Raw genomic sequence first — 26,407 nt, forward strand, 5'->3', positions numbered from 1 at the left:
AACCACAGACTTACAGTTTCCTGGTGTGGACTGTTAAGATAACACTTGATGACATTTCTTGTTTTGTTTTTTGTTTTTTTACATAATTTACAACTTTCAAGTTTTCATGGAGGTAAATATCAAGGAGGTAAAATATAGCAGTCATAAATCCTCATTTTTGTGACTTATAGCTGCACTATTTTTATTCTGAAGACATCCTGGGTAGTCTAGCGGAGCAACTAGCATTTGAACATCCAGAGGTGTTGGTGAACAAACAAAATTGCTAGGAGTGCTAACACTGGACATTTGTCTTGTGCCCACAAGACTGTATATAAAGATGGATGACCCCTCCGTGACGCAGTGAAGCAGAGTGTAACTGTTGACGTCTTGGCAGTACCTGCCTCTGAGCTAACTCAAAAATTGGCAGAGATATGCGTGGAGATGACTAATCTGTTTCTCAACGTTAGCCATTGGTCACGTGACAATAACAACATGGACGCTTCCGAGAAGACAGGTGCAGCGCTTCATCAAGTGTGTGGAAATAATTCACTTAAGATGATGCCGAAACTACGTGACATGTCAGTCTGTCTTAAAATACAACAAAAGTGCTATTGCAGTGCACACTCATCTGAAAAGGCATCCGCTAATGCTAGCAGAGGAGCTATCCAAATCCTCTCAACAGCAGTCAGTTAACAACTTCACCAAACGTCCTGCGGTAACAGAGAGAAGGAGGCTGCACATCAACAGTTACCTGTTGAATTTCATTGTCACAGATATTAGACCCTGAGCTGCTATACACGAAGAAGGCTTTAGAGCTACACCATCTTACAACACAATGTGGAGTATTATTAAATACTATTGATGGTGCTGAGTTGGAGCCTGTTTTTATACAGGCTATACATATCTGCAGTGCACAGTACATAGTGCACGAGCTGCCTGTTCTCACCATATGTATTCATGTCAAGAATATAGATTTAATTGCTGCAAAGCATTACTTTGTACTGTGTTTTTATCAGTGAGGTCGACTTTAGAAAATCTGAGCTTATGCAACCCCTAGTAGCCACACTATTAATTATGCATAACCTACACCTTGTATAAATATCACCCATAATCAACACATGCTGTTGTCATATATGTAGAAACTAGCTATAGAGAACAAAATTGTTTCATTACCAAGCAGTAAACATGAATATTTCTGCTATTCTGCCGACATTTCAACATGGAAGTCTATGGGGATTGACTCACTCACTTTTGTAGTCAGCCCAAGTGGCCAGGAACTGCAGTTGGTCACTTTTTATTTTATTTTTTTAGAGCCTGAGGTGGCCACTGGCTCTGAATGGATGCTTTAAAGGGGAACTACTGTTTTTTTACAACCTGGACCTTATTTCTGGCATAAAATACGATTGTTCTCTCACCCATACAACTTTGGTGTCATTTGGAGTCGTTCGGATTATATTTAGATCCGCGTATATCCATATAGTGGGAGTGACTGGGGCACCGAAACGCAGCCTCTAAATAACGCATTATCTGCCGTGAAACTCGTTCATTTCACCAATATTTTGTTATTGTACGCTAGTGCTATTCCCTGTTGAGTTACGTATGTAAGAGTTACCTGTCTTCTGACCTGGATGATGTCATCTCTGAGCGTTACGCGCACCCGCGACGGTCGGCTTGTTTACTTGTAATTTGCTACTGCTAGTTTATTGCAACATGGCTGAATATTTTTCCAATTCTGAGGTATAATTCAGATCACTTGTCCTCCATATGTCCAGTTATTATTCGTGGAAACTAAATAATACCACCCACACAGACATAAATAAATCTCCCTAGAAGCTAGTCCAAGATAATTCATTAAACAAACAGCTGTATCAAGGACATTCAGCTCCTCATGCAGGGTATTTGAGGTTTTGCCAACCCAACAGTTCTGTCACTGTGAAAGAGTCATAGTATTCTGTAAAAAGCTATTAGATTCTCTTTGAGTGACTGGTTTGCAAAGTCAAAACACTCCCTCCTTCCCAACAGCACTAGAAATGTCAGGGCATGTGATTCGTCTCTAACAATCCCTCCAGCGTCTCATTTCAGTTGTTGTTTAGAACATTTACAATTACAACAGCCGCATAGTTTTAAGAAAACATTTATTCACATTGATATTGTTACAGGTTTTGAGTGCATTTTTTTTACATACTGTATTTGTGCATGTAGATAAATGTGTGTATTTCTCTTTGTGTGTTGCCTCACAAAAATGCTCATGGTGTCAAAACTCATATGTTGGTTTGTGCATGCGGTTCGTGTACTGGGCCGTAAAAGAAACGTCCTCATTTCTGCATTTTCACTATATTTCACAAAAATTATTTTTTTTTGTACAATCTCCCTTTTTCGCTTAAGAGAGGCAGAACCCAAACACACAGATAACGAAGAAAAAAAGAAAAATCCAAATGCGAGATCAGATCTTGGCAGCAGGCGTTTGACATTTGACCTTATGAACACATAGCATTCTCACACTGACATTAAGTTTCTCACATTCTACTAATCAAGGCTACAAGTTTATCTCACATTCCTGAGGAGTTTCCTCCTCCTCTTCCTGCTCCTTTTACTCCCTCCATATTCTATCCCCTCTTCCTGTTAACTCCTGTGTTTTTTGTCCATGTCCTCCTCCTCCTCTCTTGCTTTCTCTCCTTCTCCTCTTTATTCCTGGATGTTGAGGATCTGTGCAGACAGTCCGTGGTGCCAGTTCTTCAGCTTGGCAAAGCGGGGCCCTTTGACCTCCGACTCAAACTTCTCTCTGATGGTGAAGAGGACAGGTGTACACATGAACATTTTAAGGAAACAGCTTGACAATGAGCGATGAGAAGACTGATGCCACTCTTGTGTGTGTACCATAGACTTTAGAAAAAATGGACGACGCGTCTCCACTTGTTCCCGCTGGTCAAACTGAGGTTAGAATTACAGGGATACGAGTTGCAGGATGGGGGTTTGGAGCCGGAGTCTGAGCAATATGGTCCCAGAGTGGAGTCAAGTTTTCAATGACCCACCCACGCTTCTTCTAGACTCACTGGTTTGTGTTTGATTAATACTGCGCTCTGCTCTACGGCTGAAATGTTGGATTACACACTGTACTTATTATTTTTTTCCTACTCTCACCATCCTATGGGACCGCTTCGTAGAGCCGTCTTCATAGCAATCAATCACCATGATGTCACATCCTTAAACTTAAATGAAACTTCTCAGAACAAAATAATACACATGGACATATATCATCATTATATATTAACTACCTAAAATCACCAAAACTATCTTTAAAAAAATATTTGATGTGTATTTTAGTGTTTTAGTTTGGCTCAAGTCCCGTCCACTAACATGGAGGAGGTGGAGCTTATGACCTATACTGCAGCCAGTCAGCAGGAGGAGCTCTACTTGCTTTGGGTTGACTGTTGAAGAGCCACACTAAGTTGACAGTTTCCCATTTTCCCGTATCGGGCAGTTGGTTAGTTTCCCTGACCGTTAATTTTCCAGCATGCGGAACGCAACGCTGTTCTCATTTTACATCTTCAACGGTTTGAGCTCTTCCTAGCTTCCTAGCCTCCCAGCTAACAGTCATTTTTATGGTATCTGGGAAAAGTTATTTTCATTGGCTGTAGTCTTGTGCAACTCCTTGGGTGGGGTTGTGTGCTGGAGCATTTCTGGGCTTCAACCATTTACTTCCCAGAATCTCCACTGGTCGCTTTATGCTTTGTTTTCAAACTAAATAAATAAGATACATATATCTGGTTGTAGGTTTTGTTGACTTTGGAAAGAACGATGCTACTTGCTTCAAGCTGAGGCAAGAGCACCTAACATCAGTCCTCTCATGTAACTCCTCGCAAGAAAGCAGATAAGTGCATTTCCCAAATGTCTACGAACATGGACATTCACAGTAGGCTACGTCCCTTCTTGTATTTAAAATCGTTTTTAAGTCTCTTATGATGGAATGCCACAAAAGTAAGGGGAGTGATACCTGCTCCTTGAAAGACTACTCTTACCTCGACCTTTGCAGGGCTTCCTCATCTGGGTCTTGCACTGTAGGGAGATAGAAGAGAAAATGAATGAGTAACTGAACAAGAGGTGAGAGATGAGCATCGAGCATCCAAGAGAGACGATAGGAACAAAATAAATAAAGGAGTCAGTGTACTGACTGTATTCAGTGCCAGTGATGTGGGCCAGGATCCTGAAGCTCTTAGACTGCAGGTTGGCAGCACGGCGAGCCCATTCTGACATGTCCTGGGCTGTCTCTCCAGGCCTGATCACTGCCTGGTACACTGGAGATGCACAGTCTACCACGGGGTCCTTGATGGGCAGAGCTCCACTGCGGGGCAGGACGAACAATTAGACCTCTGAGAGTGTAGCATTTATTGTACGTAACGGCCGGAAATGCAAAAATATCATCTTGTGTCATGTATTAAATGCCCTCGATGCATTAACAGAAATTAAATTACATTTTTTTTTGGTGTTGTACATCAAGTGTAAAATGTATTAAATAGACGATAGCAAAATGTTTACTGTAAGAAGGAAAAATGTACTAAAAACTCAACTTGTACTGTTTATATGTAATTGTATTGTATTTGTTGTTGAATTATGAGCATTTATTAAATCTTGGTCAATTATTCCATTCCATGTTCCGTTACACAAAGTACAGTATGTGTCAATCCTTTATGTTCAATATCTTTCTCTCGTCCTTTACTTTCACTCTGGGGATGCCTGTAGTGTAGAGTCCAGTAAATACTGGAGTGAGTTTACAGGGCAACTTGACCGCACAACGTTCTTCCAGCATTCATAAAGGAATTAGAAAGTGAGTTAATACCAGTCGAGCAGTTGTCATTTGAAAACCTGCAGCTGGATACTCAGAACATTCCCATGCCATGAAATCCCATCAAATTAAATCTGATCTGATTCCCTGGGCTGTGTTTCCAGAGGACACCACCCAAAAAAAGAAAAAGCGATTTTAAACACGATTTGCACTCTCACACTTTGACCAAAGTACATGTAAGTACTTTCACACAAATAAATGAGTCCATGATCGCCTCATACTTGGTGAGTTGGTCCATTAAACACTTGTCAGAAACACAAACAAGGCGATGTTGTAGGACTTTCAGGGAGACACATGGAGCAATGCACAAGCTGTTATGAAGTCATGAGACAGAGGAGGCACGAGTACGAGGAGAGGCGGGACGGAAAAGGAGCGCTGCTGTACTTACGCCAAGGGGGAGCCCGCCTCCTCACTGAGGTCACAACCAAGAAGGAAGGATGGGGAGTGATGGGTGGAGGACAGCACAGGTGTGGTTGGTTGGTTGGATGGAATGAGCAGAGGAAAGTGGGTGAAGGCACAGAGGAGTACGAGGCCCAGACACAGACAACAAGGAAAAGCCCGGACGTACACTACTACAGACAGCTATTTGTAGCAGCGTGGGCTTGACGTATGCTCCGAACCTCCATTTTGTTTGAGCTTGTCAGCTCAAAGTATGTTAAAAGACCTGTTCACCCAAATTACAAAAAGAAAATACTTTCTCAAATAGCAATCTTCCAACAAATAAGATCTAGTCATGCAGTGTCTCTCATCACAGAAACAATTCTGCCACCTATATAACACAACAATATTGCAGGGTTATGATTTGACTTAGTTTTAATTCCTTCGTTTATTAACATTTTTATATTATTCAATCAGTTTGGATTGCCAAATGCCTGTAAATACTATGTCACCATAAGACCATGTAGCCAGTGTAGCTTTGGGGGAACATAGTTAGCTAATTCAGCTAGTTTAGTTTGGAACTAAACATGTGATCATAGTATTATGTAAGAGTGAACTGATTCAACTATGTGCATCCTCTGATCTCTACAAAGGAAAATATGTGCCTTTATTTTATCTTGAACGCATATTAAAACTGAATTTTAAGTTCTGTCTTTGGAGGCAGAACTTTACAAACCATTGCCATAAAGAGAAGTAAAGTATGTTTTTTGTAGTTTGGGTGAACCAACCCTTTAATTTCTCCAACTCATGGGCCGGTTGGATCAGTGTGAGTGGAGAGCGGTCATAAAAGTGGAGGGGGGATTAGTCAGGTTGGGTGACCTCACCTGTCGTGTCCCTTGGCCTGTGACTGCCCTGCGATGGCATCCATGATGGCGTCCTGTGAGTACATGCTGATAGGTGTGTTGTACTGAGCGTGAACGATAGTGGCCTTTCCTCCCGGACCCCTCACCTCAATGGGCTTGTGGGTGGACAGGGCTGAGTCTTTCAGAGCTATTGGGTTGAAGCTGGGAGTGTACTCCACACTGTCAAGGCGGTGGGGCAGGAGGGGTCAAAGGTTAGCGGGTCAAAGAGGTAGGTTTCAGGTGCAGAGGTGAAGGGTTTAAACATGAGACGTTAAGACGGAGAAAGGAATTTGAGAGGAGAGAAAATACATAAAAAGCACTAAAGTGAAGGAGGGAAACCGGGTCAATGTGTAGTAACACCACTGACAGAAAGGGGGCGATTGTTCTGCTCAGTATTACGTTTTACAGGGACATCACCTACATTATGGGGACGCAGCTACTCATCAGGACAAATACACATCACACTTTACTGTATCTATGTCAAGCTCTGCACTAAATACTGATTTTAAACATTTCTGCAGAATGTAGAGTCTTAAATATATTATTAAAAAAATAACGATTAACAAAAGCAATATTAGAATGGCAAAAATACGTTTGCCTTTGTAAAGACTGAAATAAAAGATGTACTCCTATGTCAAGAAACACTTTTGTTTTTCAATTTCTTGCATGCTTACATCTGGCATACTAACAGAATACTAGGAAATACATAAATAATGAGTTTTGCAAAAGGTCTGCTAAGAATCAAAAGGTTTCTTCACCAATTAGAGCTCAATAACGAAACAAATGACAAGCTTTTAATTGAAGTAAACAAGCTGACACACCAGTCCAAAGAAAACCAAACATACTACTGTTTAAACAAGCAGGCCAAGCAAGCTGCACACACTGAAACACACACATTTCAGAGGATGCACACCACTGCCGAATGCCACTACTCATGCATTTAAATACAATTATATACTGTAAATGGATAACGAGGAGCGGCAGAGGTGGAAAACACAGGCGAATATAATGAAGTATTATCATTATAATCTATTTTTTTACAGAGAGAAGTAGAAAGTGGGAAACTTTCCACTTTTGCTGTTAATAACACGACTTGAATTTTCAGCTTTTGAGGCATTTGAAGCATTAACTAACAAACTCTGTTACAGCTACAAGAAGGCATAAATCTTTAGTGTATGTACACACATTTATGCCCGACACAGTTTCACTCCACACCAGAATTGCACCACAAAACATTAAAACTATCTCTACTGAGGTTTACTTCATGCCGAGACATGTAATGGTACTGACTTTGCAGCTGTGTTTGCGATAACCTGAAACACACCAGAGGATCGGACAGACAGAAAAAGATACAGAGAGAACATGTAAGCAAGCGCTAGAGGTATTTTGGTGACAACAATAGCCTCGTGTGTGTGTTGTAGGAAACTATCCAACTATGGTGCTTGTCTGTAATCCCATGTACAGGTCAGAATAGCAGCCGTTTGTCATCGCTGGGACATTTCCCTGCTCCCCAGGAGTGACTGACGGGAGCAGAAGCGCTTCAGTCACATGACGCAGGATGGGGGGGGGGGGGGGGGGGGTTACAAAGACACATTTAGCACAGAACAGACAGAAACGTACACAGCTACACAAACACAACACAAACCAGCTGATTCCACCTTGCCATTGGATGAGTCCAGGTGCGATAGATACAAGAGGTCGCACCATTTAAACACTTTTACCAAGAATGTGTCGAGGAGATCCCCGTAAAAAAAAATAAAGTCTGCATCTGCAAAAACAAATCCGTCCATGAAATTAAGGAGACTATTCTGGGATGTTCTGCTTAGAAGTCAAATTTCTTTCTAGAAACATTCATTACAGCAACTTTATTCATTAATTTGTACCTTAAAGTATGGGCTTTAGTTATATCGTTTATTTTACGATGTATAAATATATGATATCTACGTTATACATTTATTAATCTCATTATATCCTAGCTGTTTGACTGACTTTTTAAACCATGTCAGTATAATGCAGGCCTCTTCTTCTTCGTTTTGAACAATTTCCTTGTTTCCAAACAACCAGAATGAGCTCTCCCGTTTTCCTAACAGGTTTTTTTCTGTAGTCAAGTGCCACTTTGGAGAAAAGCTTCTTCCAACTTCTTCCATCTACACCACCGAGGATGGTTAAAATCCATACCACACCTACTGTCCTTCCTTTATACTGTCCAACTTTATGATGCTACTTCATGTACCACCAACAACAGGCCTTCAGTGGGCTACTATAAGAAACAAGCTTGGTATTCTCCTTCAATTCAAAGCTATAGCGTGGGACTGTTAAATATAAATAAATTTAAACCTCTGTATTTTGCAATATAGTTTCAAATCTGTTGACATTTTACATCTGCATACAACCACAGCCATGGAAACACAGAGAATACATCAACTAATAAGCAACTAAGAGTATGACGGAGCCTATGTCGGAGAAATGAGGGTTACTAATGTAACTATGGTTATATGAGCAGCAGCGTCGCTCGTCAGGAAGAATGAAAATGAGTCCAAGAAAAGTTTCAGAGGCTCGAGATAAAATGAAACTGCACTCAGAGGACGGTTTACAGCTTGAACATAAAAGAAGGACAAAAACAGATCACTCCCACTGCCAGAAGGGGGAAACGAAAGAGGAGACTGTTGCTTCATATCGCAAGCTAGCGAGAACTTCTTGCTAAGTTTCATTAGCTATTTGAGTACACGGTATAACTGTGCAGGCTGCAACATAACCAACATTAGACTAAATCTTGGTTTATACTCTCACAGTGGGCCTACGCTGATTGTTGTAAACATTTATACTTGTGCTTTGGTCGGCAGCTAGTCACCTGTGTTGAGTTTCTCTGTTGGAGCTAATACATGCTGAACAAAAGTCACTTTTACCAAAGTCACTACAACACAGAAAAAAAAAATTAAGATGTCTGAGGTGTGTAGATGTGGACAAGGAAATGCATTTCAGTGCCTTCTTTCTGTTCAGGGAGACGTCAGGCTATGTCCTAGGGCACAGAGCATGCCTACAACATAAAAACATGTTCTGACACTGAATAATTTCCACTTTCACACCAGCTTCCTTCACCTTCCTCAGGGGATGACTGTCACTTGTGAACATCCTAAACATCTTCTATCGTCATCGTGAGTGTCTTCCACTCTGCCGCAACAGTGGAACACATGAATCAGCCGGTGAGCACGTGAATATAATACATGGATGTGCTCAGGGTACAGTACGTAAAGTGAAACATCTCACACATGGGACATCTCCCTGTGGATGGTGGAGGGGTCTTATCTCAGGTTTGGCATTCAGGGGATGACGGTGTGTAACCAGAGCGGAACATTCCCTAACCGCGTACAACAGCTGCTCTGTTCTGTGGGTGTGCGTCTCCGTGCGCTCAAAGAGGCAGGGGTGCTGGCATGACACTGAAGTCATCGCCCTGTGCTCTGCCCGGAGCACGTTTCCCGACACCTGACTTACCATTGGCCATTACTGTAAAGAAGCTCAGCTCCAGATTGGAAACACATTAGTGGAGACTGATACCTGGATGTGATATGTCAGAGGCCAAGCGGATTACACCCTTAATTAACTTCTGTACGTATTCCATAGCTGAGACTTGAGCTGAGAAGAGTCACCTCAACCGTGGCCACAACCACAATGCCGACCGAAATGCAGATATTGCAACATACAACTCAGGTATTGGGCAAAAGACGAAGCCAGCTCAAACCTTTTAAGGAAGGTGCAGGATGTGGAAATATGTACCGCAATCCCACTCGATCCTCCAGCCAAAAATACTCACAAAATCTGCAGGGTTGAAAACTGTCACTCACAAATCCACTCTTATTCTTGTCACATTAATCTAAAGAAAGTACCCAGCGGTTTTAGGAAATTAATGAGCAATTAAAAAAATATAACACTGTATATATGTATTTTTCGAAACATGAAGACATTGCTAAGTCACTCTACTCTACTATATTCAAAATTACAGGATTTGCAAAGAGTAACACCTAAAGTTGGTAAAATGTCCACATATATCCGCCAGCGTCAGTGTAAATGTCACAAAATATGAATATTTTCTTGCTTCTTTTGTCTAAAAGTAGTTTAAACCTGAGCTGGGCAAAATAAAATCATTGAACAAGAAAAACGTAACAAGAAAACATCCAGGGGGAAATATATTTTCCAGAAGCTAAAAATCTCAATAGGGGAAATTACAGAGCAAAAAATGTTCCATACAAAAAGAAAAATGCACCATCATCTCACTGCTTTCATAATTATTATTAATTAATTCTCTGTGTCATCCCAAAAACTCACTCATAGCCTCTTGTAACGACTGTCCGGGTTAAAAATTCACCTCCATCTGAGACATTTGAGGCCGCTCGACCTTTAGCAAAGTGTCGCTCTTCGGTCTGTAACGAAGATCCCCGAACAACCCCTTAGCCCGATCTCCTGCTATTCGGCAACCTGGAAGCCGGCCAGGTATGTTTGTGTGTACGCTCCTGAAATAGCACCACGTGTGAGAGGTACGATTGTTGGGATTGCAATGGAAAGTTCTGAGTGCATCGCATATCATCATATGTGGTTAAACGTGAGAGGTGGGACTTCAGTCCTCTAGAGTGACAAGCAGTGTTTTTTTATTGGTGGGTGTGCTGGGTGATCCCTGACGGAGTTAGATCTCATCCTCTCAGTGCTTCTTAACTTCAGGTAGAAGCGCGCTAACCTACCCAAGTGATGAAACTCTCCGGGCAGCTGCCGACCCCTCGCCTAAGTTGCCCTGCATTTGCATCATTTCGCTGAGAGTTTCAGGGGAGTAAAGGCCAATTGGGGAATTGTACTGCCCCGACTGGCCTTGCGGAGATCCTGCGGCTGGAAAGAGATTTCTCTTGCAGGGCTTTTTATCCTGGATGATTCCAAAATGTTCCTCTTGTAACTCCTTAAAAAATGGGAGAATGTCACAACATATAGATAGAAAATAAGCTCTTAAATTAGCTTGTCATTTCCCAGTCAGTTCAGAGTTGGCTGGCCCTTGACCTCCCTGCAGTTGCACTGTGAATATTTTACACTAGAGGGCAGCAGGACACAGCTGGTGACACTCAGATAAGATGATACCAGACAAGAATACAAAACACATATGACAGACACATATATATACAGACATATAGACTTCAATCACATATGATGTGGTATTTTTTTGTGTTCATCTATTTGTTTACTTGATGACAGACTGGGTTTTTACCTTCTGGTGGGGGATGACTGGCATGGGTGAGTCCATTCTTGGAGTTGCTGTGGGAACTGGAGCGGGACGTCTTGATCTGTAGATTACACAACAAAGTATTTTAGATATTTAACAACTGTCTTCAGGAACTCTCTCATAATCAGAAATATGTTTTGCCTTTTGTGAATTTTGGATGGCTGAGCTGCAGAATAAGACTGTTGCCGTTCCTCTGTGTTCACCTGGAATAAGATTTTTATTTAACAGGACCACAACTAGCTTGAAGGACTAGCTTGGCAATGTAGATATCTTCTTAATAAAGATAAAACTCCACTACTTTAAAAAAGTCTCTTCTGCATCATCTACTTTAGTTTGTGTTTAGTCATAAATGACAAATGTGCCGGTTGTTTACTTCTGCATTGTGAGCGACAGTTTGTTGGTGGCAGACTTGATCTTGTTCTGGGCCTCCAGGTGTGACATCCCGTCGGTGCTGACCCCGTCGATGGCCGAGATGATGTCGCCCTGGGTCAGGCTGCCGCCCGACGCCTTGCTGCCCGGAGTTATCTATGGAGGGGTCAACAGAGCAGGTCACACCAGGACCAGTTACACAGATTCCTCGGGAAACCGAAAAACATATGCAGTTACACGCAGGGCTAAAATTCAGGCGTGTCAGATTAATTAGGAGCAAAGAGCTTCGATGCATATCAGGACAATTAATTTCTTCATTAGCACAGTTTAAACCCCAGGTCAGTCCAGCTCAGCTGACTGCAGCAGACTTCACTCCGCACAATAACTGATGCCGTGCGCGTAGCAGCTCAGTAAATAAGCCTTAAAGGTGGAGAAGAGAAAAGCCGATGAAGCAAAATAAACGCATCCTTCAGCTCGGCAGATGAAGGATAAAAATTTGTGTGTTATGTTATCCGACGGAGCAGAACCGCGTTTTGTGTGAGAGTTTAATGAGTCTCCAAAGCAGCAGATATTGGGTCTGACAGTGAAACAAACGAGCCAGAAAGTGTGGCGAGCAGAACAACGTTTCACATCTTCATGCTGTGCCGTTGGAATAAAACAAGACTGGAGCTTTAGAGACGAGTCCCTGCAGACTGAACGAAAGGGTTAAACTGAAGACATGAACGTTTTTCTTACAGTTCTTTATACTAGTATTCATAATGGCGACGATCAGCTCAATATTCAGCCTCTTCAGCTCCGCCACAAAGCCGGACTACACAGCGAGGAGGCTTAGGAGAGCTCAGAAGCCCGGGGCATACAGTATTGAGTCTAGGCTTACAGTCAACTCGTTAAGGAGTTAAAAATAAGCAATGCTGTTGATGCCTGCGAGTTCTCTGTGATTGACCCCTCCGAGCCCCCCTCAATGCCCAAAACACACACACATACACACACCTGCTACTGACATTCATGCAAGTCTTCCCTGACAGATTTTCTTTTATTTTTTTCTTGTTGCTTTTTCTTAGACTGTCATGCATGCTCCTCCTCTCAACCTTCCTCTCTCTCTTTTTTTTTTTCTTTTTGCACGTCTTACTTCAGTGCCTGAATTGCCGTCATCAAAATAGAGCCAGTAGGCGGAGAGTTCGATAGCAGGCGGGGATAAAAATGATTTTTGCATGGGCGCTTTTCGGTTTTAATCAAACAAACAATCTGTGGAGCGTGTTTTTTTTTTTTTTTTGCACGCACCCAGATATTACAGATGACGCATGGGAGACTGGGATGAAGAATGACTCCCTGAAAATTGGATATGAATGTTGAAAATGTATGAAGGTCTTCATTAAGGAGGGGTTTTTATAAAGCAACCAGCCAAACTCCAGACCATCAAGTCATTCATTCAGATTTCTTCTTATCCAGAAGAGGGCGTGTAAATAGACTGGAGTTAAAGTTAAGATTAGGGGTGCTACTGTACTTAAAGAGTTTTATTTTAATAATTGCTTAAGACTTGAGACACATGTTTAATTTCCAGTTCCTTGATTAGGCTAACAAGATGTAAGGAATCCACTGCCTTCATTCCTCTGTCCTTTCTTAGTTCTAGGCTGAAATCCAAACTGCAGGAGCGTTACGTCAAACTGTAATGTCACCCCGAGCTGTCCCGTCAACCTGCAATGCTTTATGTTAACCTGTCAGGGCCCGACACGACCACAGGATGAACTCAAATCCAATGATGCATTGTTATACAGCATGCACATATCAGCGCTCCCCTCTGGCTGCCTGAGGCCGGGCTCAGAAGACAATAAACTAACACACGTCTGCAGCTGGGAATCAATATAACGCAGCCCTGATCGCCAGCTGGGCATCAATCAGGACTGAGGGATGAGGAGCTGGACATTGCAGGGAACTAATGTCCACATTGTTCCGCTCAGGTAAGCGTCATGACCTTTCCTTCCTCTCGTTTCCTGAATCAACCCTCCATTCATCAGTTCCTCCACACGAGCAGCTCCAAAAGCTGCCACTGAAGTGGATTGCAAGGGAGGAATGAAGCTTACTAAAGGTAACACAAGCCATTAGTGTCCCCTCTCGCTTCTTCCCATTCCCATCCCTCTCCCTCCGTCCGTCCACCTCTCTTCCACTTCTATTTAAAGGAAATGCTGTAAATACACCAGAGGTCCTGCCAGAGAGAGAGAGAAAGCAGGAGAGAGGGAGAGAGGCGCCCCATATCTCTGCTCAGCGCTGATTAATCTGTTGCTGGAATTTGGAAAATAGAACATAATTTTCCACTTTTTCTCTTAAGTATGAATCATTTTAGCCGCCATCGTCGTCTGAACTGATGACTGAGAGTTTTTAAATACGATAAACGAGTGATTATTGTCGTTAAAAGTGCCTACATCTGTTTGTTATTGAAACAGTAAAGCTTTCACATGAAGTCAAGTAAATATATTTGGAATTCAAATACAAATTTGACTCTTGAATCGAATAATCTGCAAACTTGATGGCGCTGAATGATTAATCAGTCCAACTACGAGGGTGGACTAGACATTTTGAGTGTGCATGTGGTGTGATTCAGAGATTCGAAGGGCACGTTTCGCTCGGTTTCTCATTTTCCTGAAAATGTACAGTAAACTCGTGCAGCCGCTTCGCTGCTCCCGTGGAACTATTCCTGTCTCTCCACGGCTGCTCTATTCTAGAAACCTCTCTGGAGTTTGCGTCGGGGGCCCTCTCTGTCATCACCGTGTACAGCAACATTACATAACCGCCGCTCAGCCGCTTCTCGCGTATACACAAATCACACTTCCCGCGTGCAGGATATAGTGATGCACATGCATAGACACGACCCTACAGGGAGGAGGACTCGAGGACTCAGCTCGGGGGGGATAAAGTAAAGGTTTCCACACATTTAGGTTTAAAGGACTGAGTTTCAGCACCTACAGTCACTGAAAAACACAACTACTTGTAAGATTTGCAGCCAATTATGAAAGTTTTCAGTCATTAAAATGATGCGAACCAGATATTTGAGCAGGAAACGGTGATAAAGGCGAAGCTTTGTGAATTTAAAAGGCTGTTCTGTGTTTACGTGGTCATGCACTGTGCGTAAGTGTTATTTCTGAGCAGCTCTTTCAGCCTAAATAAGTCAATATTGAGTGTGCACCGTGCCGTCTGAACTGTGGCGATTTCAGTTTGAGTGCACTTTTTTTCGGATTCTCAGTTCACTATCGATTGAGATCTTTCTTGTCAGGTTAGTTGTTAGTTTCTGTGTATTTCTTTCGGCTGCTTTGGGCACAACAAATCCTGTGAGGGTGACTCTGTCCTTACCCTTGAGATGGTGAGCGGCATATTGAAGTCTTTTCCTCCTTGTAGTCTGAAGCCCCATGGAGCGGGGCCATTCAGAGTCACTGTGTACGTAGTCATCTTCGGTTGAATGTCAACACTCCTCCTGCTAACAACTCCTGCTGGCCGTGTGGTTTCTCCTCCTGTTCGCTGTGCCCTTGTCCTTCCGTCCTCCCCTGCTATCCTTTTGTCCCGGCCGGCACCTCGGTGGTCGCTCTTCCTCCGTCAGCCCTGGCTTCACAGCCGTGTCTCCTTGTCTGCTCCCAGCTCTCAGGACAAACACCCTGGGGTGGTGGAGGTGGTGGTGGTGGTGTTGCTAGTGGGTGGGTGGGTCAGGTGCTGTGGAACCTCTGAGACACACAAATGAACACACACACACACAAACACACACACAGAGAGACAGAAGCATGCATTCATGCGCACGGACACACAGAAAGAGACAAGCTGAGCCTCAGTAAATTGTCTCACCCTGAAATCACAAAACCCGCTCAACAAACCTCAAGTCTGTGAAAGTGCAAAAGCGCAAAAGTCAACATTAAACTCAATATTAAGGTGGAGAGGTGTTTCTTGCCTGCAGGGTTGCTGAGGGTGAGGGACAGACAGCCTAAGAATAGCAGAGACCAGCAGAGACACAGGGGCCCTGGCCCGTATAAGGCCTGAAACACGAAGCCCCAGAATGCTTCACTGCCGATTCATATCGCCAATATAGACCCCTCTTACTGCAACACATTCTCTCTCTCTCTCTCTCTGCCTCTCTCTCTCTCTCTCCTAGTGCTATCAGTACGCTGCTAGCACTCCGTTATCTCTAATCAGTCTTTGTGCGCTGATGTCATTCGCTTTTCTGTCTCGCACTATTTCACTCTGCTCAAGAAAGGAAACAACAAATTACCTCCAGGGAAACACACCCACCGAGCTGATTGGGCTAGCGGTCCTCCGTCTGCACGTGTAGCCGTTAAATTAGCAACCAACTGCACAAACCGCGTACATTGTCTAATAGGTTGGTGGACACGCTGTATTATTTATTTCTTATATAGCATCCTGGCATTTTTGTGACCCGGTCAAACGTATACCTTCAAGAATCTTCAACTATGTGAAACTATTAATACCTAATAGGTTGACGTGACAATTTCATAGAAACATGGTGGTAGCAAAACAGTACTGTTGTTTGGAGAGTCAATGCTTGTCCTCTTGGAGGGTCACGGGGGGGCTGGAGCCTATCCCAGCTGTCATCGGGCGAGAGGCGAGGTCGCTAATCTATCTTAGGGCTAACACAGAGAGACAGACAACCAATCACCATCACACCTAAGGCCAATTTAGAATCAGCAGTTAACCTATCGAGGATGTTTTTGGACAGTGGGATGAAGACGGAGTACCCGGAGAGAACCCACGCAGACGGGGAGGGAGAACATGCAACCGCCACACAGAAAGGTCTCAGTCAGCCGATGAATTAGAACCCAGAACCATCTTGGTGTGAGTCATCAGTGCTAACCACCACACCACTGTGTCGCCCGTTGTTCAAACCAGAAGAACTGATAAGGTCATCTTCTTTCAAAAGTAGAAGAAATTGATCCAAAGTGGGCGGGGCACAGAGTTCAACTAATTTAACTTAGAGCCAATGACCATGTGGAGCTTTTCCATGGGGTTGATGCAGTTCCACACCAAATGCTTAATGCAAAGAAACACCGTTCCATTACTTCACCATGCTAATAGCAGACTAGAAGCATCGTGTGACAAAGGAAAAAGGATGGATCGGTTCTACAGAGTTGCCAAGGCAACCAGGGCCTTAAATGTCTGCTAGCTACCAAGTGTCAGCTGCAAAGTGACGGGTAATGAGCAAATCACTTTATATGTGGACGCCGCTTTAAGTTGCAATGATATTAATCGGGGAAAAAAAGTAATGCAAAATGTAAAACTATTACTATTAAGTAGAATATATTTTATGCAGACATGACAGTGTCACATAATTTCTGCAGATTTGTCAGCTGCACATTCAGGCTCATGGATTCAAGCTGTCGATGCCAAATCCTGACCCTCTCATCTGCATGGGATTTGGATGTTCGATCATCTGCATGCATTGCAGTGTTACCCTCTGATATGCTGACTGGATAATTGCGTAACAAGCTTGTATACAGACGTTCCTAATATCGGTGAGTGTATATTCGCAATAAATTATGCAGTATTCAAAATGGAGGTGTGTTTAAAGTACAGCTACAAATATTAAATGTCTGTTTTTTCTGTCTGCACTGCTGTCTACGTTTGTTAGAAAATGAAGTGATGCAACATGACATTAGAAATATAGAAATCAAAATTAGATAAAAAACGGTTGGACTCAGTTACCATTTTAAAATGACATAAAGCACAGCTCCTGGTAAAATATAATACAGCAATGTCTAGACTTGTAACAATAAAACTCAACGCATCAAGGATCAGCAGGAGAAAAGCTTAACAGCTGGGAGCGGAGCGTGCTCAAAGTTCAGCATGTACCTTAAAGCTATGCAATAAAATCTCAGTACATGCAGTGTTTCTGAGTCCTCTGAGGGGTATCTCCTAATGTTCTGCTAGCAAAGTAAATCATTTCCACATACTTAAGCTACTGTACTATACTGTACTCCCGATACTTGTGACTCTGTTCTCAGAATCTTGTGGTGATGCCAGAAAGATGTTGATTCGAATGAGATAAACTAGTAGAACCCTTGACATCCTGTTTGCACTAACACCATGGCAACCAAAACATGACGGAGATCCTATAAACACTGACATAACTACACTGATCAGCCATAACATTATCCCTGACCATGACAGGAGAAGTAAATAACATTGACCATCTTGTAACAATTCAATGTTCTGCTTGGAAACTTCTGGACCTGGCATTCGTGATGATGTTACTTAGACATGTAGCACCCACCTAGACCAGACCAGGCACCCCCACCAATGACACTCCTTGATGGCAGCAGCCATCCCCAGCAGGATGCAGCCTGACACAGGCACACACACAAAAACGCTTTAGGAACAACTCAAAAAAACAAGAACAGCACAAGGTGTTGACCTGGCCTCCAAATTCACTAGATCCCAAACTGATCAAGTATCTGTGGGATGATCCACAGAGGCCCTTCCCCAACAACATCCTGTTGCCAGACACCACAGGACACCCTCAGAAGGCTCATGTCCATTCTCTGATGAGTCACAACTGTTCTGGAGGCACAAGGGAGACCTACACAATATTAGGTCATAATGTTATGCCTGATCGGTGTATTTTCTGACAAACAATCCCATGCTGTTTTAACAACAGAAGAAAAATGTCAACGATCATATTCCAGATGGTCGTCTAAGAAGTGACACTGGACAGAGCCCTAAACTCTATGATCATGACTTTTGTGTTAAAATTAAACCCATTATATTTGTAGGATAAATAATCCACAGCAACCCCCTGAATTCTGTGCAATGCTGTAAATAAAAACTTCTCCTTCTCGTATGTTTCTGTCAGGTCCTACACTCCACAGCAGGCAGAAGTGCTTCATCCTGATGTTTTGGTGCCTTGATTATGTTGATTTTTTCCAGTTACATGTGAGCCCTGGAATTACTGTGTATAGAAATGATTGTTATTTCTACGCATTCCCTCCTGTTTGAATTGGCCAGTAAGAAATGTAAAAATATTTCTCAAAATGCAAAAGTGCGCCTTTAAGCATTAAAGTTTCATTAAGATAAGAAAGCGAAATAAAAAAATCTGAACGTTTGCTGACTTTTCTGGTGATGGGTTTTTCAGGTAAAAGGAGAAATAGTGTGGCGCTGGCCGTGCTGCGTGCACTGAACGACACCAGAGAATGTGTTTGGGAAGAGTGCGAACTGAATGAGCTCGCTAAGTGCATGCACTTAGCGTATCTTTTGCATAGGTTGCTATGGACATTGTGCTGGAGCTGACACAAAGTGATGAGGGTCATGCACGAGTCTACACAGGGACAATACAGTCATCAGAATTAAAACATCCCTCTAACATAATCACAGTTGTTTATCCTCTCTACAGGTCGACACGGGGTGAAGCAGTTGGAGACACAATTACTTTCCTTGATTATATGCCACGGATTTCACTGAAGCTCTTCTAACATCATCAGCTGTATGTTGTATTTGTATCACCACCTGATTCTACATGTACGCTTTAGTCAGACGTGTGTATCTACGACAGATGTATGTTTATCTTCTTACTCTTAAGGCCAGATGGGTCATTTCCATAGAGTAAGAATAAATATGTATAAATATGGACACAGTGTCTCCACTTCCTTCACCCAGGGATCATGATAGTCGCCATGAGGTCTCATCCTGTTTCTATAGCGTCAAATAACTAAGAATAAAAAAACTTAAACAAAGAAATGACACTTGAACATGCTTCAACATTATATTAATTACATTAAATGACATAAACCTCCTTGAAAAAAACATATTTGACATATATTTTAGTGTTTTAGTTTGGCCCAAGTCCCGCCCACTAACATGGAGGAGGTGGAGCTTATGACCTATACTGCCAGCAGCCACCAGGGGGAGCTCTACTTGCTTTGGCTTCACCTGCCATCTTTATACAGTCTATGGTCCCTCCCAATGACAGCTGGGATAGGCTCCAGCCCCCAATGCGACCCTTTACAGGACAATCGGTTACACAAGATGAATGAATATCTTCTTTTTAAGAGTCCATTCATTCATTTTCTGTCCTCTGGAGCGTCGCAGGGGGGCAAGCCCAGCTGTCCAGCAGGGAACACCCTGGATGGACAGGTCTCCAGTCTATCACAGGGCTAACACAGAGAGACAGACAACCATTCACACTCACACCTACGGCCAATTTAGAATCACCAATTAACCTAACGAGCATGTCTTTGGACGGTGGGAGGAAGCTGGAGTACCCGGAGAGAACTATGTTTTTTTATGTTGAAACGGTGTCCGTAAGGTAGTAATTCAACTGTGTGATCATTCTGGAGGATGTACACCATTGCCCATAAAGTTGTAATAAAATATTTTTTACCTCTTCTCATGAAACAATTGTGACACTATGATTTATATAAATAGGAATGGAAAAAGGGAATGTGTCTGAAAACAAAATGATTCCAACTTTAACACATAGAAGTGTTTCTATTATTCAGCCTGACTAAAGTGCGGTAGTCAAAATAATGGAAACGTGTCATCGATTTCCTACTTTGCAATTTTAGATACAGAAATATGACGAGCCCTGTTTCGTATTCAAAGCTCTTTACAGGCACAATGACACATAAAACCCATTCGTTCCCACATTCACATCAAGCGCTGGGAGCAACTCAGGGTTTATTGTCTTGCTCAAGGACACGTGTGGTCCATGTTAGCACGATCGATCTGCACTGACCCTCTGGTTCATGGACAACCGGCTGCCCACACACTGAGTCACAGCTGAGACTTCCTTCTGAGTGAAAAAATAAAGAATCACATTTAACAACAAGGACAATAGCGTTATTGTGTGAAAGAAAAATGTGAAAGTCTTTGGAGATTAGGACCAATGGTGACGTGGTCATGCTTGATGAGGGGAGGTTAAGCCTGTGCTAAGCATAGAAAAGCCCCGGATCTCGACGGTGGGGGATGATGAGAGGAAGGCGGGATCAGGAGCGGACTTCTGATGAGCTCGACCTGGGCCCCCGACGTGAAGACTGGAAGTGAGCGGAATGAGGAGCGTTTTAGCAAATTTGAACTGAAACGACAACTGACAGCAGCAAAGAAGAACGTCATTACGTTTTGACAGCAGTGACATGTTTGGGTCATTGAGATTGTGACAAAATCATGGGAAGACATGGGAAGAGGGAGAGAGAGAAAGAGAGAGAGAGTTGTGAATGACAAGCATAAAGATAGTCTTCCTGATTGAACCCAGACTGAGCCTCATTGTAGTGAAACGACATAATTGTACGTGTCCAATTTCCTGCAGAAATCTCCAGAGATCTGCGTTTGATACTTTCCGCAAATGCTGCTTATACTATATTTAACAGCAGAATCTTTGCCTGTGGTTGAAATGTTGTACTTTTACTTGACAAAGCATCTGAATACCTTATTACATGAAGTTATATAACTTAGGTTCAGGAGCAAGTCCACGCCTCAAACATCCAATTACCCGCACCTGCCTATATGCGCATCTAACCTCTCCTCCCCCGCTTGGTTCAGTTCTCAAACCCCTCCCCCCACAACTCTCTCTGTTCTTTCTTCTCCTTTTCAATCACACTCCCAGGGTTCTTCATCCAAACATCGGAGGACCACCATTGGTTTCTGCAACTCCCTTCATCCCATTCCCTTGATCCCTTCATCCCATCCCCTACCTTTCCCTCCCCTTAACCTGGTCAAAATAAACTTCTTTGTACATGCTGAGGTGTGGTCTTGTTAGTGAACCTCTATTCTGAATAAGCCAAACGACAATATGTATCAGTAAGACAAAACTTAATTTGAGAATAACATAATTCTGACAATGATCGATGGGGGTGACGCTTACATGCTTTACCTACGCAAGTCACGCCAACTCTCTCATCTGCAGGAAGGAACAGGAAGTGTCCGTCACACATGTTCTCTGGCAGTTTGGACGTATATAACGCTGATGGACATCTGTGCATTTAGAGTTGCACATCAGCGTGTTACTGCATGTGAAAAAGATGTCTAGGTATGTCATAACGCGTGAGTGGGTGGTGAAAGTGGTGAAGTAGTTTAACTGATTACTCCATCAACAAAGACTTAATTGGCAGCAGGAGCTGTAATAAATGTAAGAATTGATAATTATGTTTTTCACACATGACAAAATGACAATAATGGTTATGACTGTTAGATTTACAATATAAGTATATTCATTTTGAGAAACTATAAGAGGGATTTAAGATGATTTTGTGGAATCTTATTGACCAAATGAGAAAATAATAGGCAGAACAATTATAAAAATAATAAACCAAATCAACTGATTAAAGGTTTGTAGTTAAATACAGCACACGCCTAGGAAGAAGACCATGAGCACGTCCACCGGCACTGCATGATTTAGCAGCATTTTTATTTAGAAAAATAAATAAAAACAACACAAAACATTTTTGTACAAAGAAAACAAAATCAACATGGAACCATCACTTCATTAAAACAACACCTCATTAAAGCAGAATTTTAATTTAATATATTTATAATATATATATATATTTACGTTTTGTCATAATGAAAAAAATCTAGCCATAATCATAACCTTAATATGTGTCATTTTTATACATTCATTGATGAGTACTGCAGGAAAAATGTGCAACAATGAGAAGGACCTGTTGCCGCGTTAACCAAGATCCGATTAAAACGACAACAGATTTAGTTTTTAGGCATGAAGAAGACTGTTTTTACAATCTTAGCCAGCACAGCGCAGCACTGACGGGAGTCTGAAAGGGATCTGCGAAGTCCAGAAGTAGAGATAAGGAGCTTTGGAAATCTGATCATGATTAAAAAACAAACAAAAAAAAGTCATTTATTAAACTCGGTTATCTACAGTAAGTTAAAAGAAAGGTATGACATCGAGAGGAATGCAAAATGCAGTACAGAGTCCGATTCTTTTACTCAGACACTGTCACTCACTAGCACAGAGGTGTACTGTGGTGTTGTGAAATATTTCTGTCCTGATGAGTCTGATATGTGGTACATAATGTCACCAGTAATGGAGAAATCAGCAACGTCAGCGGGACCAAAAAAGACAGGACTGCGTCACTCCATCAAATGTGTATGTGCGCCTGATTGCCCAGTTTAGAAATAAACACCTTGTATTAAAGGTGCAGTAGGCAGGATTCCGAAGATCCAGGACTTAGCCAAAAAATTTGAACATCGACAACTTCTCAGTCCCTCCCCACTTTCCGCTAAAGCCCAAAAAGGTCTCGCAAGCCCCTCCCCCCACAAGGGAGAGCTGTGCACGATAGAGCGCGTGCATATTGGCCCTGGAATACTGTGCACGAGCAGAGAACCGAGAGAGAGCGAGTAAACAAACTAGCATGGAACACACCGACGTAACAACAACAAAATAGTTTTTATAATACCCTTCGTTAATGCTAAATAATTTTAGGTCAAAATATTTAGCAATAGTCAACTTTAGGACAAAACCAAGGTTAGGATGTTTCTGAAAGTAGCCTACATCGGTGATGTTTGCTATCAGTAACAGTTAGAAGCATTCATTGTGGCGTTTTATTCCACAGTTTAGACTTATCAATTTGCTATGTGGTAGATATATGACCGCTACCTGTTGATGTGGTTAGACGTTTGAGAGTGAAGCTGAGGCACAGGGCTTGGAGGAGGATTACGTCCCGGCTCCTTCTACACGCCCGCGGCCAAGTGGCGCGAGGTGGTGGAGGGAGGGGAGGGCGCTATGAAATGCGTGTCCATGAGCAGTGATTGACACTCTGTTAGATACACCCCTGGACGTGATTGGTGCATCTGGATGTGGAGCGGTGGATGTCTTGCAAATCGCGCTACAGGCTCTAGGAGGGGCCAGAGGAGCCGATTTTTTTTTAAATGACCTGCTTTATGCAATTATACTTGAACATAGGGTCAGTTTCAGCAAATATGACAGAAAGTTAGTTTTATAAAAGTTGCCTACTGCACCTTTAAAGCTTCACCCCCCCCCCCCCCCCCCCCCCCCCCCACTAATGCAAGAAAGATTTGGATGAGCAGTAAAATTATCTTGGTAATGAATGTTCAGTAGGTTTCCATTAGCAGCGTTAGTCTTCTTTAGCTTGAGCTAAACCTTGCGCTGTAAGGTGTTCACAGTTTTGTAACATGCAGCATCATTTATGTTTTAGTTTTGAAAACCAACACAACAAGCTTAAAGTGGTTTAACTATACATATAGCTATGTGTGTTGATGTCAGTGGGTTCGGCAGTGTTACCAGATTTTATACATAATATCGGAGTCATTTGATTAATTGATTAATCCATATTTAATTTATTCATAGTATATACTCACACATGGTTAAAAAAAAAAGTAAGTATGTATGGTCCTGCCGCATTTCTGTCTACATCACTTTTAAAATATGCATTAACACACGTGGCTCATAAACATTGTGTAAACTTATTCTCTCCAGTCATTGTCAAAACCATAGACTGTATATAAATATGGACAATACGTCCCCACTTCCTCGCATTGGCCAAACTGACGCTAGTTTCCCGGGTAATCTTGCGATTTTGGAGCCAAAGTTTGCGCAGTACGGTCCGAGAGTGAAGCCACGTGGAGCCGCGATATTGACGACCTGACAACACTGCCGCCAGACTCACTCACGTTTTCATTTAATTAATACTGCGCTCTGCTCTACCTCCACAGTTACAAGGAAATGTTGGATTATACACTGTACTTATTTATTAAATTTCTTTTACAACTCTCACGGTCCTGCGGGAACGCTCGGTGTGGCAACTGGTAGTTGCCAGGAGGTCACTTCCTGTTTCTATAGCGTCAAATAACTAAAATGAAACTTATCCAAAAATTTGATGCTTGAACATGTATCAACATTATATTAACTACATAAAATAACAGAAATCATCCTTGAAAAAAAATTATTTGACGCATACTTTAGTGTTTTAGTTTGTCCCAAGTCCCATCCACTAACATGGAGGGGGTGGAGCTTATGATTTATACTGCAGCCAGCCACCAGGGGGAGCTCTACTAGTTTTGGCGATCAGCTTTATACAGTCTATGGTCGTAACACCTCAGAATCAGCCAACAGCAGCATTTGACTTTAAAACTAAAAATAATGATCAGAAAAATGGATTGCTGTTTATGGCAAAACATTTTTTGGTTCCTTCATTTTCAAATGAACTAACAGAGACACAACCCTACACATTGTGTGTTTAAGGCTAATTTGTTGCTTTCAGCATCTGAGGTAAACCATCTCCAGCCATCGTGATATGTCAGAAGAGGTAAAAACTTCTACATGTATGCCTGCAAACACACACACACACACACACATAGTTAAATTTACTGGGCATTCACGCTCACATACTCATACATACTGTACACCGCATGCAAAGAAAACAGTGCTATGGTTTTGAGTTACCATAACTAGAAACAGCATGCTGGTAAAGAAAAGTCCCCTGGAGGGAAATACTGCAGCACTCTCACACACACACACACGGTTACACACTGTTGTTGCACTTTTGTCCAGCGGTTCACGGCAATGCCGTCGTCTCCAGCATGGCTATGTCGAGGGGATCCTTGGCAACCGCGTTGTAAATTTTGGTCATTTTGAGGTTGCCGTGGTAACCCGGGGGACTATGCAATATGGACGGGCTGGATATGGAGGTGACGATGACGGAGGGCTTGGTCTTGCACGCATTCCTTTGCCCCGACTCCCTTGTCACGCTATCCAGCTGTGTGGGCAGAGACAATGAGAGGAGTTCAGGTGTTGTAACTGAGGTTTGAGTGGAAGAAAAAAAAATGCAGAGGGGTCGAGGTTAAAAAGGGACAGAAGTAAGGTACTGTGACTCGGATCAATACAGCTTTCCTCCCACTTAACTTGTCGGCGCGAGACATGAAGCAGTCACAGGTGATCAAAGGCATTGATTGGTTGGATTGATGCATGGCTTTCTCACAGATCCATTGATGGAGTGGGACTGTATAACCTGTCTGACCTCTTCTGACCTCTTTGCACTGGAGAGGCGAAACTAGCTTTAACTTTATTTGAAATTTGGTGAATTTGGACTAAAAGCTATTTTATAACTAGGCTTCACAGTTGTTCAGTGGCAGTAAAGCTCTCTGTTTTTGAAAAGGGGCTCAGGTGACTCAATAATTTAGTAACAATCTTTGTGGAACAGAAGATGTCGTCAAGCCAATCACACTTTCACACCTCCATATTGACAACCGTCCAAAACACTCAATACAATCACCGGGTTTGGGTGCGAAAGTATGAGCAGAGGACGACAAATAAAAGCTTCTAAGCCTTTGGTTTCCCCCAAGGTTTGATTGATATTGATGTTAGAGCAAATGAAAGGGACTTGATGGGAAGCACGGCTGATTGGATCAGCTAGAACAGGCAGGAGAAACAAAAGGACTTTAGGGATACGTCAGTCATTTTGCATTACTCCGCGATTTCTCTTGTTCAGCTAAACTGTTGGAATTCAGAGCTGTTTTTAAATGTATAATCATTGAGCATTGACGTAGAATGGGTGGCACATCCCTTTAAATAGCCCTAAAGCGACAAATGAGTAAAAAAACATGGAGAATTGCTGCCTTTAAATGGAACTTCATAGGAAGTCATGTACACAAATAGTAACATCAGTCATAAATCCTGAGAATACAGCTGCTAGGCAACTGTTAGCATAATAGCTA

At 42.4% G+C, this 26,407-nt stretch overlaps 2 protein-coding genes across 2 annotated transcripts in view; both read right to left on the minus strand.

Moving 5' to 3' along the window:
• Nucleotides 1-1,308: 1,308 nt before the first annotated feature.
• ldb3b (LIM domain binding 3b) lies at nucleotides 1,309-15,372 on the minus strand. Its single transcript, XM_084566869.1, has 8 exons — nucleotides 15,077-15,372; nucleotides 11,736-11,887; nucleotides 11,348-11,423; nucleotides 7,393-7,415; nucleotides 6,085-6,282; nucleotides 4,152-4,321; nucleotides 3,999-4,035; nucleotides 1,309-2,761 (listed from the first exon to the last, which is right to left on the minus strand). The coding sequence occupies exons 1-8, from the start codon at nucleotides 15,170-15,172 to the stop codon at nucleotides 2,665-2,667; spliced, it is 849 nt and encodes a 282-aa protein (XP_084422995.1). The 5' UTR covers nucleotides 15,173-15,372; the 3' UTR covers nucleotides 1,309-2,664.
• A 9,717-nt stretch (nucleotides 15,373-25,089) lies between these two features.
• The window catches only part of opn4b (opsin 4b), a gene marked incomplete at its 5' end in the record, with an annotated part of 28,877 nt that continues 27,559 nt past the window's right edge, over nucleotides 25,090-26,407 (minus strand). The window contains one exon of the mRNA XM_084566859.1: nucleotides 25,090-25,449. Coding sequence (XP_084422985.1) covers nucleotides 25,249-25,449 — 201 coding nt within the window. The 3' untranslated portion in view covers nucleotides 25,090-25,248. The remainder of the gene's footprint in view (nucleotides 25,450-26,407) is intronic.

The sequence above is a fragment of the Chelon labrosus genome (assembly GCF_963514085.1).
Source record: "Chelon labrosus genome assembly, chromosome: 19".
NCBI classification, from domain to species: domain Eukaryota; kingdom Metazoa; phylum Chordata; class Actinopteri; order Mugiliformes; family Mugilidae; genus Chelon; species Chelon labrosus.

Bases quoted from the DNA above. Each gene is read 5' to 3' on its own strand.
- ldb3b (XM_084566869.1), bottom strand. From the start codon at position 15,172: ATGACTACGTACACAGTGACTCTGAATGGCCCCGCTCCATGGGGCTTC. The intron at 4,036-4,151 runs GTCAGTACACTG...ATCTCCCTACAG, and splicing joins CATCACTGGCACTGAATACA to TGCAAGACCCAGATGAGGAA. The intron at 2,762-3,998 runs GTAAGAGTAGTC...CTTCACCATCAG, and splicing joins GAAGCCCTGCAAAGGTCGAG to AGAGAAGTTTGAGTCGGAGG.